At 43.4% G+C, this 16952-nt stretch overlaps 1 protein-coding gene across 6 annotated transcripts in view; it reads left to right on the top strand.

Annotated features, from left to right (window-relative positions):
- Positions 1 to 16585, top strand: part of NR5A2 (nuclear receptor subfamily 5 group A member 2) — a 118085-nt gene extending 101500 nt beyond the window's left edge. For all 6 annotated transcript variants that reach the window (XM_036909458.2, XM_036909452.2, XM_036909453.2 and 3 more), the window contains one exon: positions 13369 to 16585. In XM_036909458.2, the coding sequence (XP_036765353.2) occupies positions 13369 to 13616 (248 nt within the window). In that variant the 3' untranslated portion in view covers positions 13617 to 16585. The remainder of the gene's footprint in view (positions 1 to 13368) is intronic.
- Positions 16586 to 16952: the final 367 nt, after the last annotated feature.

The raw sequence follows: 16952 nt of genomic DNA, 5'->3' as shown, positions 1-16952 counted from the left end.
TTTTCCTGTACTTCTTGCAGCTTGGGAGGCAAAGTTTCCTACCCTGTTACACATCCTTGTATTGACTTGACTGTTAGGTGTTTCTTTTAAACGATCGATACTTAATCTTCCACATGGCAGGCATGTTAGAGTCCTATGGCGTCAAGCATCTTGAGGTGAGATGGTCCCTGAGACCAGGGCACCTGTGGCCCTCCAGTTGTTGGGCTTCACATCGCCTCATATCCATTCTCAGGAGGCGCCGAAGCCCGCACACTGCAGAGATGTCATCCGGGACCCCGTGGGCATTGGGGTTGGCACAGCAGGATGATGGGGACCCACCTGCATCGTCTGGCACCAGGTAGTCCTGCCACCCGGGGCCTCGGAGCCACAGGGCTGAATTCAGCAGACTTTAGGGGGTGTCCTGCCCATGCACTGCAGGCCCCAAGGATGAGTGATACAAGTCACAGCAGACACTGATTATCTTCTTGTACAGATGTTGATGCCTCTTTGATACCAACCATTCTATTTTGAAAAGATTTTTGGGGTGTGGTGTTGCTCTCTGGTGACAAGTAAACCTCTTTTCCCCATGGCACCTACCTCCCTTCTCATCCCTGTCCCGTTTCTGCATGAGTTGGGGTCCCTTGCTGCAGCCCAAGACCTAGAGGGTAGAAGACAGCAGCCCTAACGAGCATTCTGTGGGGAACAAGCAAACGGGAGGCTGCTCCTGGCCACCCGAGTGCCCCGTGGCCAGTGGACTAACGGTCGTTAGCAGAAAAAGGATTTCTTTCTAAATGCCAAATTATGAAGGAATATTGATTGTATGGGTAGACATCTCTAGAAGGTCCCATCTTCTGTCTTCTAGACCAACACCGTAATGTGGAGAAATGTTTCAAATGAACTATTTGTTTTGAATATAGTACCATGTCTACTAAATGCAATGCATATTCTCAAGTGTTACTTTCTTTTCTGTTAGAAATAGTCTCTCTGGGAGTCAGACGGTTGCTGAGAGAGCGTCCCCAAAGCTGAGCGCGCCGAGCTGGACTGGGCTGTCCGCCACACTCCCACAAAATAACATTTTAATTGGCTGAGCCAATATTTGATCCAGGTTCATAAAAGTTTGAAATCAATAATTAAATGCAAATACAATCTTTATCCTGAAGATGATAAGAATGCCTTTAAGCTAATATTTTTAACAAGAGCTGTTCGGCAGCTCTCTTGTAAATTTTACCACACCTGAGGCAGTTTTCCTCATTCGATTAGCAGGAAAGCTGGATTTATCCCGAGGCAAACCAGACATCTAGTACAGGCCCAGTTCAACAACCGGAGCTTAAATTTGGCTTAATATATCCCCACTTGGATCTGCCTGTTTAATTCTCTTTCACAGGATAACGTTGGTTTATTCATAGTCCTGGCTTGCCACCTGGACACACTGCCCCTCAGACCTGATTCTGAGGGAATAAGGGAACTTTGCAAAACCCACGAAGTTCCTGAATGGAAATCAGATGCGAACTTAGGATTCAAAAACTGTTTTAGGAAGTGACTCCAAGAATGGAGGGAAGAGCTTTTCTCTAAGGAAGGGCTGCTTTTTATGAATGTGGACCTTTCATATTCTAAGGGGACAGATGGTCTTTATAACAAGATAAGGGCTGAGGCGCTCAAGGCTGGCTGGTGAGGCAGCCGCCATTCTGGACACGCGTGTGCTTGGAATGCTCCCTGTGTGGCCAAGCATTGTATTTGCCTTTGGTATTAAGTTTTTTTGGACACGGACACGCAGCTTTATTCGAAATGGAGGGAAACCAGGAAATGGCCTCACCTGATGCTCCTTTAAATTCTGTTTCCTGGCTCCAAATATTCAATCGATTCCCAGCCAGAAAGTTTCTTCTCCTTCCCTCTGTCCCCTCCATGCATTTTTATGTGGTTGTCACTGTCGTCTGGTGTGGAGAGGCTGATAGAACGTGTGTTCTGTTTCACTTCATGACCTTCAGACCCCTTTAGGGTAACCTGCCGCCGCCTTTTTTATTCCTAAGAATTTTGGAAAACGACATGCAAATTTACACAAAGAAGGAGAATGCGCACGTTCTGGGTGAAGCCCCAGCCCAGCGCAGCCCCCAGTCAGGCCCCCAGTGTTCACATTACCGCTTCCTGTCGCCAGACACACCGAATGTTTTTCCTTCTATTCATTGAAATCAGTTTCTTCCTTTGTGAATCAAGTCATACTTTTTCTAGGAATAAATTCTAAGAAATGTATTCTCTTGTTCTATTTGAAATTGGTTATAAATTTAACAAGGTGAGGATCTCTAAAACTGCACGAGAGTCAAGAGGTGGGACAATGGGCACGCGGAAGGTGCTCATGTGACCTTAGGTCATCGATTTGCATCCGCCTTATGTTCATGGGACTGTAATTCACACCGCAAGTGTGACAGCCCGTGTGCACACCCATGTGTGTGGTGCTGTGTGGGGAGTAAACGTTCCCCAGACTCTGCCTCCAGAGAACACAGCCTCGTGGGGGAGGCGGGGCACAGACTGGGGGCTGGGGGGGCAAGAAAGGCTGGGGAAGGAAGCTACTGTTGGAAGTATTCGGCAGCTCTTCCAGACGCAAGCAAGGGAAAGATTGGTGTGTTAATTAATGTGAAAATGCATTCTTTCATTCAGCAAGTGTGAAATGGGTTCCCACGTAGTCCAGGCACCAAGCTAGGCCTAGGGGAGAGAGTGGCCATTAACGACATAGATACACCCCTGTTCTCACGACTGGCAGTCAGGTGACCGTGGGGTGACCCGCGTGGTGGGCAAGTGGAAGGTGCTGCAGAATGAACAGAAGCAGGCTCCACGGGGCTCTGTGGAAGCAGTGGTGCTTGTGGTGAGCTGGGGGGATGTCGGTCTGACCACCGAGAAGCAGGAGGAGCAGCTCAGGAAGCTGGGGAGTCGAGCTCAGTGTGGGGCACGGTGAGTTTGAGATCCAGTCGGAGGTTCTGACGAGCAGTGGCATCTACAGAGCCCAGAAAGGTCCTTCTCCGCAGCCCTCAGCGTGGGTCACGGGGGGGGCTGGGGAAGGGGAAGAGCGTGGCGAAGCAGAAGGGGTGGGAAAGTCAGAGGATTCCAACAAAAAACCGCGGGCAGGCTCGGCACCAGAGTCGGAGCAGCAGCCAATACGCCTTTTTGAATCCGTTTCCCCCAGAAAGCACAGCACATGCCGGGTGGGGGGTGCTTTTTGCTTACTGGTATGAAATAATTCTACACGAAACAAAAATAGTCTGCCATGAATTTGATGTGGAAGAATAGCAACATGTCAGGGTGGAAAAAAAAAAAAGAAAAGATTTTGGTTTAGGCCAAAGCAATATTTAATCAAGAAAATTTAATCGAGAAACTTAGTCCTTCATCCCTCACACATTTGCTGGAGACCCAGACCAGGTCCCGTGTCCACAGCTCTCATTCTTGGTCACAGCCAGTCCCCAGAGCTCTTCATCTTTCTAAACCGAAACTCTTGGCTGTTAACGAGCAGCCCCCTTCCCCCTCCCAGGCCCTGGCAGCCATCGGTCTGCGTTCTGTCTCTCTGAACTTGATGGCTCTGGGGGCCTCCCAGGGGAGTCATACAGCGTGCGTCTTTCTGCGCCTGGCATCTTTCGCTTTGGGTGGTGTCCTCGAGGTCCGCCACCTCGCAGCCTGCCCCAGCATGTGCCACCGCCTCAAGGCTGCTGCACATCCCATTGTGTGGAGCACGTTCTGTTTGTCCATTCGTCCCTCGGTGGCCACTTAGGCTGCTTGCACCTTTTGGCTATTGCAAGCAATGTTGCTGTGAACAAATGCGGATGTACAAATATCTCTTCACTATGTTATGTATATTTTTAAAGGAAAATGAGGACAGAGGGTGATTTCACGGTGAGGTAGAGCTCGTTTAAACAGGGCAGTCAGCAAAGGCTTCTTCAAGTAGGTGATGACTTAAGCAGAGACAGGAGTAAAGCAAAGAAGTGAGTCCCACCCAACAGGGGAGGAACCACCCAGAATGAGGGAACAGCAGATGAGGAGGCCCTAAGGCAGAAACAAGCTTGGCGTAGGGAAGACCAGTGCGCCCACAGGGCGGGGAGGAGGCCCCGGGGTCAGACAGTGACCAGGGATTTCAGATTTACTCAGAGAAGGAAATGTACGTAAACGCAGGGAACGCTCTGTTCAGGTATCCAAGTGATGCCGTTTGTATCCAAGTCTATATTCTAGGTACTCACAGAAAAGATGCCTGACGTGTGAGCACATACAGGAACTGGCTTTGAAATATCTGTGAGTTTCATATTTGCACGAGTGAGAGCCACGTCGTTCCTTGTGAAGGACGGGGCTACTCTCATGAAAATGAATTCAGTTGCCATTTTCCTGTGGCACATTGTGTCAAGTCAAAGCAATAGATTAAACAACGTATTTAATTCTTAATTCAGGCCAAAAACCATGTTGGAAAATTGCAGTAATATTCAGACGGTTGAGTAAAATAGCAGGTGGTGGGCCGACCTGTTTGTGGACAGTATGAATCCAGTGCCTCCCTTTCCTGATAAGTTGCAGACGATCAGGGCTGTGGGTGAGAACAGGTCCAGGCTGTGGAGTTCATGGATGAGGAGGCCTCAGTCCCAGGACAGCAACATGCTCATGATCTTATTGTTAAGAGATGAAATTAAAACTAGAAATCAAGACATTTCAATAGTGAGGAATATTCTTTCCCACTGGGAAAAAAAACTCTGCTGATTCTTGGAGATGACATACTGTGAACAAAAAATTTACAAAGGGCAGCAGCCCCTGCAGGGGACATTTCTGTGCAACGTTATTTCCTGAGCCTGGACTTTTCTCACCACTGTACTAGGCAATGGGTCTGTAGCATTTTGTGCAGAGGGCCATGTATGTTTGGGAAAATTTGGCTTCAAAATTAATAAAACAGACTGGGGAGTCTTCAACTGAAACTTAAGAATTGGTCCTGATTTCTTGGAATATTCTTTGTATTGAGAATGGGATAAACATACAGATAATCACTCTGCCTTCCATTAATTTTGGAAGACGCAACAGTCAGAGATTCTGTTTGGTCCATGACACTTGGTGGCAGGGAAAGTGATCGGGTTGCTTTTCAGGAAGATCATCTTCCGATGTTTACTGGAATCACATCAATCAGTAAGTTATAATATCATCAGTAAATTTTATCCGTAAGTTGTAAGAAAAGTAATGCCTTGTGAGGATACAATGCTTATGCAGTTTTAAAAGTTTATTCATATTTAGTGTAACATTTTACTCTAAGTGATTCTGAGAAATATGAGTTATTTCCCATATTTTGCAGGTAGAAAACCAAGCTAGAGTTGTTGAATGACTTGATTGACAGGGCTGGTAAATGAGATAGGTTGACGAGCCCTCCCGTTGAACGTTGGTATTGCACCACAAAAATCAAGTGGTTGTCAAACTGTGACGTCTTCTCTAAATTCCGTATGTAAAGCAGATGGAAGCGAGGAAGCTCTCTCATTTCTTAGCTGCGGCACCTCACAGTCCCAGTGGGAAGGGCTGGGATGGGGACACCGATGAGGGTGACCTATGACACTAGGCTGTCCTGCCTCAGTTGTGACTACTACCTACAGAGATGGTCTGTACCATTTAAGATGTTAAAGCGCCTTCAAAATCATCAAAGATTATTAAGGTGTGTTACATGTCAGCAGTGTATCATTTCATTCAGGTTCTCTGAGAACTGTTCATTCACATAGCATGAGACTCCTGAGAAACTAACAGCACATCCCATCCTCCAAACCCAGCAGCAGCTTGCGGGCTGTGACCTGGGGGGCTTGGAGGGTCTGCGGTTTACCAGCCGACCAAGTAGAGTTACTGAACCCCCTGTAAGTCTGTGTCTTTATCTGGAAAATGAGAATAACAGTACCTTCCCCATAAGATTCTTCACAGTATTAAATACTTGCATAAGATCCTTTGCACACTGACTAGTGCTTCGTAAATGTTAGCTGCTCCCTTGTTCTCTGGGTTGGCCTGTCCTCGAGATCTTGGAAAGGGTATTTCATCTCTCTAGTCTTAGTTTCATAGTGTGCTCAGTGCCTCCTCAAGGTAGAATCCTTGGTGAGTGGGCCTTCTCCAGAGCCCACCGTGGCGCCCCTTCCCTCCTCTCTACCCGTTCTCACCAACTCCTGGGGTCTCATCCATCACCAGCCCCCTGGTGAGTCCCAAGTCTAGACCACCAGTCCCACCTCTTGACCAAGGTCTAGACCTTTATCTCCAGCCATTTCCTCTACATCACTGGATGTCCCACGTGCCGTTTAAACTCAGCATGGCTGCACCTAGATTCCCTGAGTGCCGCCCCTCAGATCTGTTATTCTGCCTCTTTCGAAGCAATAGCCACCACCTTTGACCTTCACTCGCCCCTGCTGTACACACTGACCAGGGCCAGCAAATCATTTGGTGCCACGCAAGTGCATTCCCCACCCCCGCTCCCCACCGCCCCCCAGCCCGCCGTGTTTCTCGCCCGCATTCCTGCAGCGGCCTCGCCTCGGCTCCCTCTCCGCCCTCCCCGCGGAGCCCTCTTCCTAAATCAAGATAACTGACCCTTTCCTTCCTTCTTAAAAGCTTCGGATGCCCCTGTGTTGCTCTCAGAACAAAGCTGACACTACCCAACATGGAATGCCCTTCACAGGCTGAGCTCCCAGTCCGCCCCCGCCTGGTGCCCGCTGTCCCCCTCCGCCAGAGTCAGGCCACTTTGCAGCGTTGTTCCCAGGGCCTCGCCATGCTCTGACTCTGAGGCTTTGTATGGAGAACGCCGTCTGCCGGGTCACCTCCTCGCGCATGTGTCGCTCGGCTCACTTTGACTCATCTCTCTAAACCCCTCAGGTGACACCCCCGGCCCTGCGTGTCTCCAGGCCTGGGTCAGATGCCTCTCTTGTGTGTGCGCAAGGGACCCGCTGCTGGTCTTCATCTCATTAATAAGCTCCTGACACAGGGACCACGTCCTTCATTCCTGTATCTCTAATACCTGGCACAGGGCTGTCAGATTGAATGAATGAATGAGTGAATGAGTGAATTCATATATCGTATGTGCATGAAGGCATGAAATAATAAGTGATGCACATTTGAGTAATTTACAAGGCACCGGCCAATCTGTTGGAAGGGCTCCTTATTTCTATGTACATAAATAATGCATAATCTGTATCCACGTTGGTACACACAGCTCCTGCCAAAGAGTTGCATTTTCTTGTTAGTAATTTACATACTAAGACACTGACTTGTATGTTGTAGTGGCTAAAAATAACTCGAGTTAATAAACACACACATACAGAGGCCTTCGCAGGGACGGATTTAAGATCTTGAATTGCAGGTTTTGCTGGAAACAGGATAATCTAATCTTAGCCACTGGCCCTGAAAGTACCCCGTTCTCCCATCTCCAACCTGCAAAGGGCCCTCATTCTTTATTAAGTGAACTGTTTTCATATGAAAAGGACTAACAACATGTTGCTTTCTAAAAGTTCCTACGAAATTATTTATACACATGGTTTAAATATGGCCCTTTAAAAAATTAATTCCTTATAGAAAATTCCTTTTTTTTTTTTTCTCCTTTTCTGACTTACCCAAGGAAAGGGTCTTCTCAGGACAAATTGTGTGCCAATTTACAGATGGCCATCCCTCCAGAAGCTCAGGGAAAAGCATTCTCTAATGCAGACTGGCACCTCTCCTTCCCACTTGTATATCTTACAAAGGGTGGAAAATTAGGAAAGGTGAATCTTGGCGGGGAAGACGGCTCACTGTGCCCCACCCCCAGCCCGGTCCTTCCTCAGCAGGGGGCCCATTGCTGAAAAGCGTGTGCTGAACGGGGAGATTTACAGGCTGTGCCACACGGCGGGTACTGAGAAGGCAGTAATCAGTATCTTCATCTTCAAGTGAGCCTGAACGCTGTGTGTGTCCAGAGCAGCCAGAGCTGAAATATATTCAAGAAGACCTAAGGGTTTACTTCCAACAAGGATGGAAAAAACCTGAGCATGCCGCTGTGAGCTCATAGTAATGCTGCTCCATGTAAAAAGTTGGTAATTAGTCCCTGAGTGAATAAAGTAGAATAGATCATAAGAGATTGGTACTTAGAGGAGAAGCACAAAATGCTTTTGCTAGTCACCAAAATGTAAAGGCTATAGAGAAAGGGTTGGGATACCTGTTTCTTTACGTACAATTTCCAACCCAGAATTGGCAATGATATGGTTCATTAACTTGTGTTTTTAAATTGTATTAAAATGAAGCTTACATAAATTTGAAAGGCACATGTAGCCTGCCAAATGTAGGAGAGTTTGAGATCCAGTGCCACAGAACTGATGGGAATTTGGGGTTCATATCAACCTCTGCTCCTCCAGCTAGGTCATTCTCTAAAAGTCCAGGTATAATGCAGCTGCTATTTTAATACAGGAACTGAACACATCTCATAAATACTTATTTCTGGGGGCTCTTAGAACATATCATAATTTGTCCAGATTCTGTTTTCTCACATAACTTGATGTCCATTCATGTGTGAATTTTTGGTGTAGGGATTCCTGCTATAGGTGAAATAAGACTCCTGTATACACTGGCTCCTATTTATTACTTAATGTGGAACAGGACTTCATTTGTAGAAGGAACCTCCCAGAGAAAATGGTGAAGATTTCAAAATGTTTTATTCTTAAATTTTCATGAAAGGGCATCATGGATTAGGGGAAGGGTTGGGGTGGGTGGATGAAATAGGTGACGGGGATAAAGAGGCACAAAATCTCAGTCATAATATAAATTAGTCACGGGGATGAAAGTGCAGCACAGAGAATACAGTCGGTAGTTCTGTAACATCTTTCTGTGTTGCTAGGTAGTAACTACACTAGTTGGGGTAAAGATTTAAGAAGGATTTGATAATGTGGGTAACTGCTGAATCACTGTGTCATATACTTGAAACCAATGTAATATTGTGTATCAACTATACTTCAGTAAAAAAAACATATCAGTTAAGTAGAAGTAGATCTTCACTTACATAGAAACATGTTTATGATACTTTGTTATTTAGAAAAGATTAAAGAGGCATGGGGACAGATAACTTATATAATGTGTTCGTATTAATAAGCAGAAAAGTCAAGATTACAATCAGTGCCATCATGACTTTGTTGGGACTGAGATAGTGTCTTTGGGGACCTCTTTCCCCCTAAAATATTTTAATATTTATATTTTACAACTATGTTGGTACAAAGACAAATATATTAATCTAAAATACTAAAACATTTTCTTTGTCCTTAAAAAAAAAAAAAGGACAGAAATTAGCAGAAAAATCAACTCCATCATGAGTTTTGTGGGAGCACACTCAGAGAGGCATCTTCCTAGAAAGTAAATACAAGTGAACCCCATCAAACGGAGAATTCCAAGTTTCTCGCAAAGCCGGGTAATCTGTAATTTGGTGCTTATCTTCTCCGTCGCTTTTAAGCCCTTGAGAACTGTCTCAACCGAGGTGGAGGAAACGAGGCCCATCTGTCAGGCTGGAGCTGCAAGAGACTCGGGAATCGGGGGACCTGATTCCACATCCGAATGGGAATGTGGGCATGTTTCCCGCAAAGCAGACCTGAGCAGTGAAAATCCTCATTGGCAAGACATGTAAATTAAGATTTAACTATTCAGATCACAACAGGGTTCACCACGAGATTCTCTGAGTAGAAAACACTATTGTAAAATTTTTTAATATTTTATTTCAGGTTTTGAATTAGAGAAAGAAAGGGAATTGGCTTATAAGATACTTAACAGTTAGTATAATAGGTAATTTCACAGTTCTAACAGTCTCGGACAAATACACCCATAATCTGAAGCGAGCATTCGTGGTTGTTCTCTGGGGATGCCTGGACTATAGCACATACAGTCTCCTCCCCAAGATGCTTTTAGATCACACAGGGAAGTGACCAGTTAAGGAGGCAGCACAAATGCAGCAAGAGACCCATAGCTGAGGAGAGAGCCAGCCAGCAGAGCCGTGGTCCGGGAACTCCGTGGTCAGTAAATCAGTAACTCAATCAAAATCATTTTACTTTTCTGTTCTTCCCTTTTTTGACCTTATTATCTTACATATCAGGACCATTGCCACCAAATGACAGATTGCTTGTATATATAGAAACAAAATAGACATACAGTAGGTGACTTTAGGGCAATTAGAAGGATAATTTTTGTTATATTTAATGATAAATTCATAGAAACAGCTTAATGGGATAATTTGTTCAGTCATGTGAATTCAACGCCGATGAACTTTAGAGAAAAGTTGTGCATATGGCCAAAGTATGCCAAACTTGTATATTTGCCTTCAGAAGGAAAATTGCATGTTTTTAAACTTTTAGGAAAAGGTGCTGGTTTGGGCCAGAATTTGTAGAAATTATCCATTGAATGTTGATGTGAAGACTTCAAACAATCATTCTATAATAATAGTAAGGGTATAAACCAGAACTTCTGATCTATCCATTGTTTTATGTCTGTTAGTTTTTTGTTTTTTGTTTTTTTAGATAATTATTTTTTATTGAAGGGTAGTTGTCGCACAGTATTACATTACATTAGTTTCAAATGTACAACACAGTGATAAAACATTTATATACATAATTCTAGGTTCCAGCTATCACTCTACCAAGCTGTTACAATATCTTGACTATATTCCTTATGCTATACATTACATCCCGGTTACTTATTTATTTTACCATTGGAAGTCTGTCCTTTTTTTTTTTTGTGAGGGCATCACTCATATCTATTGATCAAATGGTTGTTAACAACAATAAAATTCTGTATAGGGGAGTCAATGCTCAATGCACAATCATTAATCCACCCCAAGCCTAATTTTCGTCAGTCTCCAATCTTCTGAAGCATAACGAACAAGTTCTTACATGGTGAACAAATTCTTACATAGTGAAAAAGTTACATGGTGAACAGTACAAGGGCAGCCATCACAGAAACTTTCGGTTTTGCTCATGCATTATGAACTCTAAACAGTCAGTTCAAATATGAATACTCATTTGATTTTTATACTTGATTTATATGTGGATACCACATTTCTCCCTTTATTATTATTATTTTTAATAAAATGCTGAAGTGGTAGGTAGATACAAGATAAAGGTAGAAAACATAGTTTAGTGTTGTAAGAGAGCAAATGTAGATGATCAGGTGTGTGCCTGTAGACTATGTGTTAATCCAAGCTATATGTCTGTTTTTGAGTTCTTCTTAGTAGAGTGGCATAATTCATCACAGAAGGTTGAAGCTTGTTCTCAAAACATTCATCAAAACAAGTTTGAAAAAACAACTTCTAAAAAGACTGTTACTCGTTTATCTTACATTTTATACCATGCAAATTCCTACATCCTCCCTATGAAGCTCAGTGACCGTTGGCTTGTGAGAATTTCTTTCATTGTAGCATAAAATAATGCTTCTTTTCAGTTTTTTTTCTATCATTGTGTTTAAACCACTGTAACATTGCACGTGGCGTGTTTTGTTTCTCAGCTTCCTAGCGGTGTGTAAAGAGAAAGCTAAATTCTGTTTCTCTAGGTGGGGGTGGAGGGGAAAGAGAAGCAGCACAGAAATTTGCCAGAATTCAGATGCACTATTTCTAAGCGGCACCAGCTCTCCGCCATGGCTCTTTACGAAGGGCCTGGATCCCTAACCTGAATGCTCGCCTGTGCAGTGTCACATGCATGGCAGAGACCAAGCGAACAGGAAGGTGGGTTTTTCTGTCACATACACAGGAACAGCACATTGAAGGTATTTCCAGTTGTTTACATCTTGTAGTTTTGAACCAGATGTAACTGATAGGTAGGAGCGTTTTTAAATAATTGAAAAGAAATTTAATACTTCAGCAAAATGCTTTATTAACTATAAAGTGCCACATGTGTAAAGTGTTGGTGGACAACAACTTGAAGGACAGTGAAAGGCCACAAGAAGATTCAGAGCTCCCGATGGTGTAGCGTTTGTCTGTTGGACCTCTCATTAATTAATAGATACTTTTGATTCTCCCATCTCACTTTGAAATCGATGTGGTAGCCAACATTGACATGATTTATCTATTCCAATACTAATTCCTCACTGTTTTTAATTTGGGGACAAGACTTGGGAATGGAAAGGGGGAAGCAGGTTTAATGCAAAGTGATGGTTCTAAATGTAAACAGTGAAATCATCCGGACACATTTCCACAGCAAACATAAGGCAGTGTGTTATTGTAAAAGCATTTAAAGATACCAGAATGGACACACACATATGTAAAGGCTGTTTATCAGAATATGATGCCAAAAATAATGGGTATGTGTTCCTATGGTAACTGTTAACTGAGTTTAGTACATTAACCTTTTAGTCTTCTATGTGGGTTTCTTCAGAATCATTTATTTTTGTTCAATTAGGAAATAAAATAGGGGTGGAGCGTGGCTGCATCTGTTTACTTGTTATCCTGGATGTGTGTAAACAGATACACATTTGTATATTTTTTGCAGAGGCTTCTAAATATACATTGTATAAAAGTTGTACAGTTAACATAAACTCCAGAAAAGAAATTCCAGCATAACCATTTTCCCTTGCTCATTGTCTGTGTGTGTATTTGTATGTCAGTCTGTCTTTCCCTCTTCTTCAGTATTTATAAGGACCTCTAGGGCCATTGCCTTAAAACAGCAGGATGGTCAGCCTCTCTACACGGGTGACCCAGCGGCAGAAGAAAAAAGAAAAGTATCAGACTTTAGAAATTGCTTTCAGGTTAAAGAGCACCGGCCATCCTGGCTTGTATTCTGCCTAAAGGACAAGGCTTTCATTTGATAAAGATCATTAGTCACCAAGATATATATTTTAGAGTTCCCAGCAGTGAATATTCTGTTGGCAGCCGCTGGAGTGTACCAGATGGCTCATTAGCATAGGCTAGACAAGTCAGAGGCTTTCAGAATCACTTAGAAAATGTCAAACAGAAACAAGAACCCTGTCACTTTTTATTAGAATTAACTACATCATACCCTGGACACAGATTTCACCTTGGGTCAGAAAAATTAATACAGAATTATATGAATTGTGTAATATACTGGGTTAAGATAGGTCTTTCTCTAGGGACTCATTTGCTGGCAATATATTACGATCCCTGTACTTTAGGAATCCTCAAACCTTTCCTTTTGTAGGATATGAAAAGAGTTGACCTTGCTCAAAATCCATCGGTTTCTAATTGATGTGCGGTATATGCAGAACCTCCACGAGACATTCTGCGAAAGCTCTTTTGTGATCGTTTTCCCAGGAACCTCGGTGCGTGGGGCTTATGAATATTCAGCAGCATATAAAGTATGCTTTATGTCAGGCGGAAAACACATCCATTAATCGAACACACTGCTGTAGCCCACAGGAATGAAAATGCCATTGAAATAGTGTGCCCTTCTCTTGTTTGTGTGTTTAATCCAGATGTCAAGAACCTTGAGAACTTCCAGCTGGTGGAAGGTGTCCAGGAACAAGTCAATGCGGCCCTGCTGGACTACACCATGTGCAACTACCCGCAGCAGGCGGAGAAGTTCGGGCAGCTCCTCCTGCGGCTCCCGGAAATCCGGGCCATCAGCATGCAGGCCGAGGAGTACCTGTACTACAAGCACCTGAACGGGGACGTGCCCTACAACAACCTTCTCATCGAGATGCTGCACGCCAAAAGGGCTTAAGTCACAGCCCGTAGGAGCTCTGCTTTCAACACATTGGGGGGAGGGGGGAAAACAGGAAAGGAAGAAAGAAAATACTCTGGACCGCTCCAAGCAACACTAAGAACTTGGTTTAAAAGATAGTGAATTTTAAAAAGGCATAATAATCAAGTACTTAATAGCAAATAAATGATGTATCAGGGTATTTGTATTGCAAACTGTGAATCAAAGGCTCCGCGTCCCCAAAGGATTCCATAGAAAAGATACTGTAATGGAGTGGATCAGACCCACAGATGGATGCCCACACCATGTCAGAATAAAATCGGACAGAACAGTTCTTGTATATTTAAACTGATCTCCGCTGTGAAGAAGTCTAGGAACTGGTCTGTGTTACTGATTAGGCTTACACAGTGGGGGGCTTGAGCTCACAGAATTCCTCCATGGTAAAGCTGAACTGACAGTTCTCAAGGGTTCATCAGCCACACGTATCATAGGGCCCCCCCACTCCCCCCGAGGACCCAGCCCCTCCTGTGCTGTGATCACGGACTAAGGACTTGAGCTCAGCCACACACTCGAGTAGCTCCAATTTTGAAAAGCCTAACTTTGGATGTCTGTGTCTCAGACCTGCAAACAGCTAATGAGTCTGTTAATAAGGTCAGCTTGCCATTCTAAGTAGGCTCTGAGTTGTTTTGTCACGTGCTCACAATGTTAAAAAAAGAGAAAAAAAAGTCAGTATCCCTCCTGTGGTCTTAATATAAGCATTCATTAACATAAAGGGAAATGACAACGACAAACCTTTAAAGCAAATGCTCCGTAGTAAATAAAGCAAGCTAGACCTTACTTCTGCTGTTACTGAACTGTGGCTTTGGCATTACTGAATTTCATAGAAACTTCTTGCCAAAAGGCTTGTTAGGATACATCAGTCTTTTTGGTCATCAAAATGTATAGTTCATTTAAAACTAAAACATGAAACATATTTTCTGAGACGTCAAATAGTCGCAGTTCTGAGTGGTTGAGAACAACAAGCATGTTAAGCTATGCAAAAAGCAGGGTGAGCTGATTATTGAGTGATGCAAGGGTCGTTCTCACTGCAACTGAACATCTTTTAAACAGGGAGTGAAAAGGGTGATTTTTACCTATGGGTTGGAAAGATACTAAAGTCACTCAAGTCCTCCCCAAAAGGGGAAAGAAAGAGCGTGCTGCTGAGCTAAGTCATAGACCAAAGTCTGCCATAGAACAAATAATGTTGGAGGACAAAGAACTCCGAACAGTGATGTCAGTATTATTAACATGCAAGCATAACATAACAGGTATGGAAGTCTTGCCTTATTTCACAATTACGAGGTAGCTGTGCAGACGTGGATCAACAGTTGTTTGAAGTAAAGTATTAACACTTTAAAGTCAAATAAAATACAGTGTTTACATTCTTTAGGTCCTGGGGCAGCGGCGGGGAGCACAGTGACATTACAAAATAGCTAAAGTGGTAATTTCCTTAATATTATTTTTCTGATTGGTAATTATTTTTTACAGGTTTAATTATTGTATGTCGTGAGACACTAAAATCAAAATGGGAATCTCATTTAGACTTTAATTTTTTTTAGATTATCAGCGGCACAATCACTTGTAGAAAACTGTAAAAAAAATAGAAGTATCTCCTAGTCCCTTAATTTTTTCATAAATGTTTCTGGCTTTTGAATAGTTTATTTATATTGTATATCATAGTTTCAACTGTAGACAATTACGATGCTAATTTATTGTTCCTCGGTCTCACCTTTTGTGTAAGATAACAGCCAAGACTGAAGAAACCAAATATATGTGTTTACTGTAGCATGTCTTCAACTTAGTGGAACATAGTTCAGGGACAGAGAAGGGTCTTAATGAATTAAAATCATTCACTTGATTAAATGTCTGTAAATCTTCATGATTACCATAGTTTATTTAAAATCTGATGTAAATTATGTGACAAGTAAGTAGCTTCCTCGGTTTTCAAGTAAATTTAACAAGGGTGGAGTCTGACCTGGTTTTCCTTTCCAGACCTTGTAAGTTATATACCAAAGATACTAGTTCTTACCCTGTGTGCACAAAGAGGATCATTTTATTACTTTTATCATTCACCTCAATGCTCGTCCACATGAAGGGCCTGCGTGAGCCGAGCTGAGCATCCGCAGGCCCTCATGCAGGGTCTCCGCCACCTGGCTTATCTTCAGGGCCCCGAGCCTAGCAAACAGCTGGTCAGAGCCCATAGCCCGAGCATTAAACCAAACAGCAGTGTCGCTGTCCCCAGTTAGAAGCCAAGTGGGCTGGAAGACACGTGCGGAGCAAGGCTGGTGTCAGTGGCTGATGCACCAGCTCCGGCAGGCGTGTTGGAACAGGAGGCGGTTACAAGATTGAGGACAGCTCTTTGGAGGGTCTTTTAACATTGCAAAAAACCCCTAATATATTGATTCTGAAAGTCCACGTTTTCTTATTTTAAATCTGCAGTACAGTACTCCCCACTGAATGTTAAGCCTAAAAAATGTCAACTAGTGGCATGTTGTTGACCTAGTAAATTACACCCTAAGACAGTCAGAAAGGTGGGCCACAGAGTTCCATGCACACTGCTGGTGACGGGGACAGAAGCTGGTGAACAACTGTGCCGTGGCCAGCGTCTGTGGCCCATTCAGAGTTGGCCAATGAAATGTGTAAGCAGGCATCAGAACTGCCTTACCGGTCACAGGATTTATGAGTCAAAGCAGATGCCAATACAGTGGCTTTGGCTCAGCCTGGTCAATTACATTGGTCTGCGTTTGTAAACAGACCATCTGTGATGTCTGAATATTTGTGTTGCAAATCTGCGGCTACCTTGGGTTTGAGTCCATGCAGTGCTTAGAGCGTGAAGTCGCTGACGTCTTACTGTATCAGTGAAACCCATGTTGTCATGTCAGTTCTTGCCAGGAATTTCTCAACAGAAATGGAATTTTCTTTCAGTATTTCAATAAATGTTGATATGCCCAGCCTGATCATTCTTAAAAGGTTTTATGCTGTCCTCATTCTATCAGATACCGAAGTTCCTAAGTAATGAAGCTATTTGACTGGGAAAGGAGTCAAAAGAATTCTAGATATTCTCTAGAGGGGTCCGCTGTGCTCAGCTGGGTGCTTGAAGCATCAGACTCATCTGGGCATCATAGTGTTGGACACAAAATAAAGCATTTTATATCATTGTTAGAACTGATCGGCAGGAAGTCTTATAGTGTCCAGCCTTTTTACTGAGCTTGCTGTGGTCTAATAACTTTCCCACATGCTTTATTAATTTAATTGACCTCAGAACAGGTATTACTCTCATCTTAACCAGTGGAGGAGCAAGAATTTGAACCTAGGTAG

This window comes from Manis pentadactyla, chromosome 9 (assembly GCF_030020395.1).
Source record: "Manis pentadactyla isolate mManPen7 chromosome 9, mManPen7.hap1, whole genome shotgun sequence".
Classification (NCBI taxonomy): domain Eukaryota; kingdom Metazoa; phylum Chordata; class Mammalia; order Pholidota; family Manidae; genus Manis; species Manis pentadactyla.
Note: the sequence above shows the minus strand (reverse complement) of the source record. Positions and strands in the feature narration are given on the sequence as shown.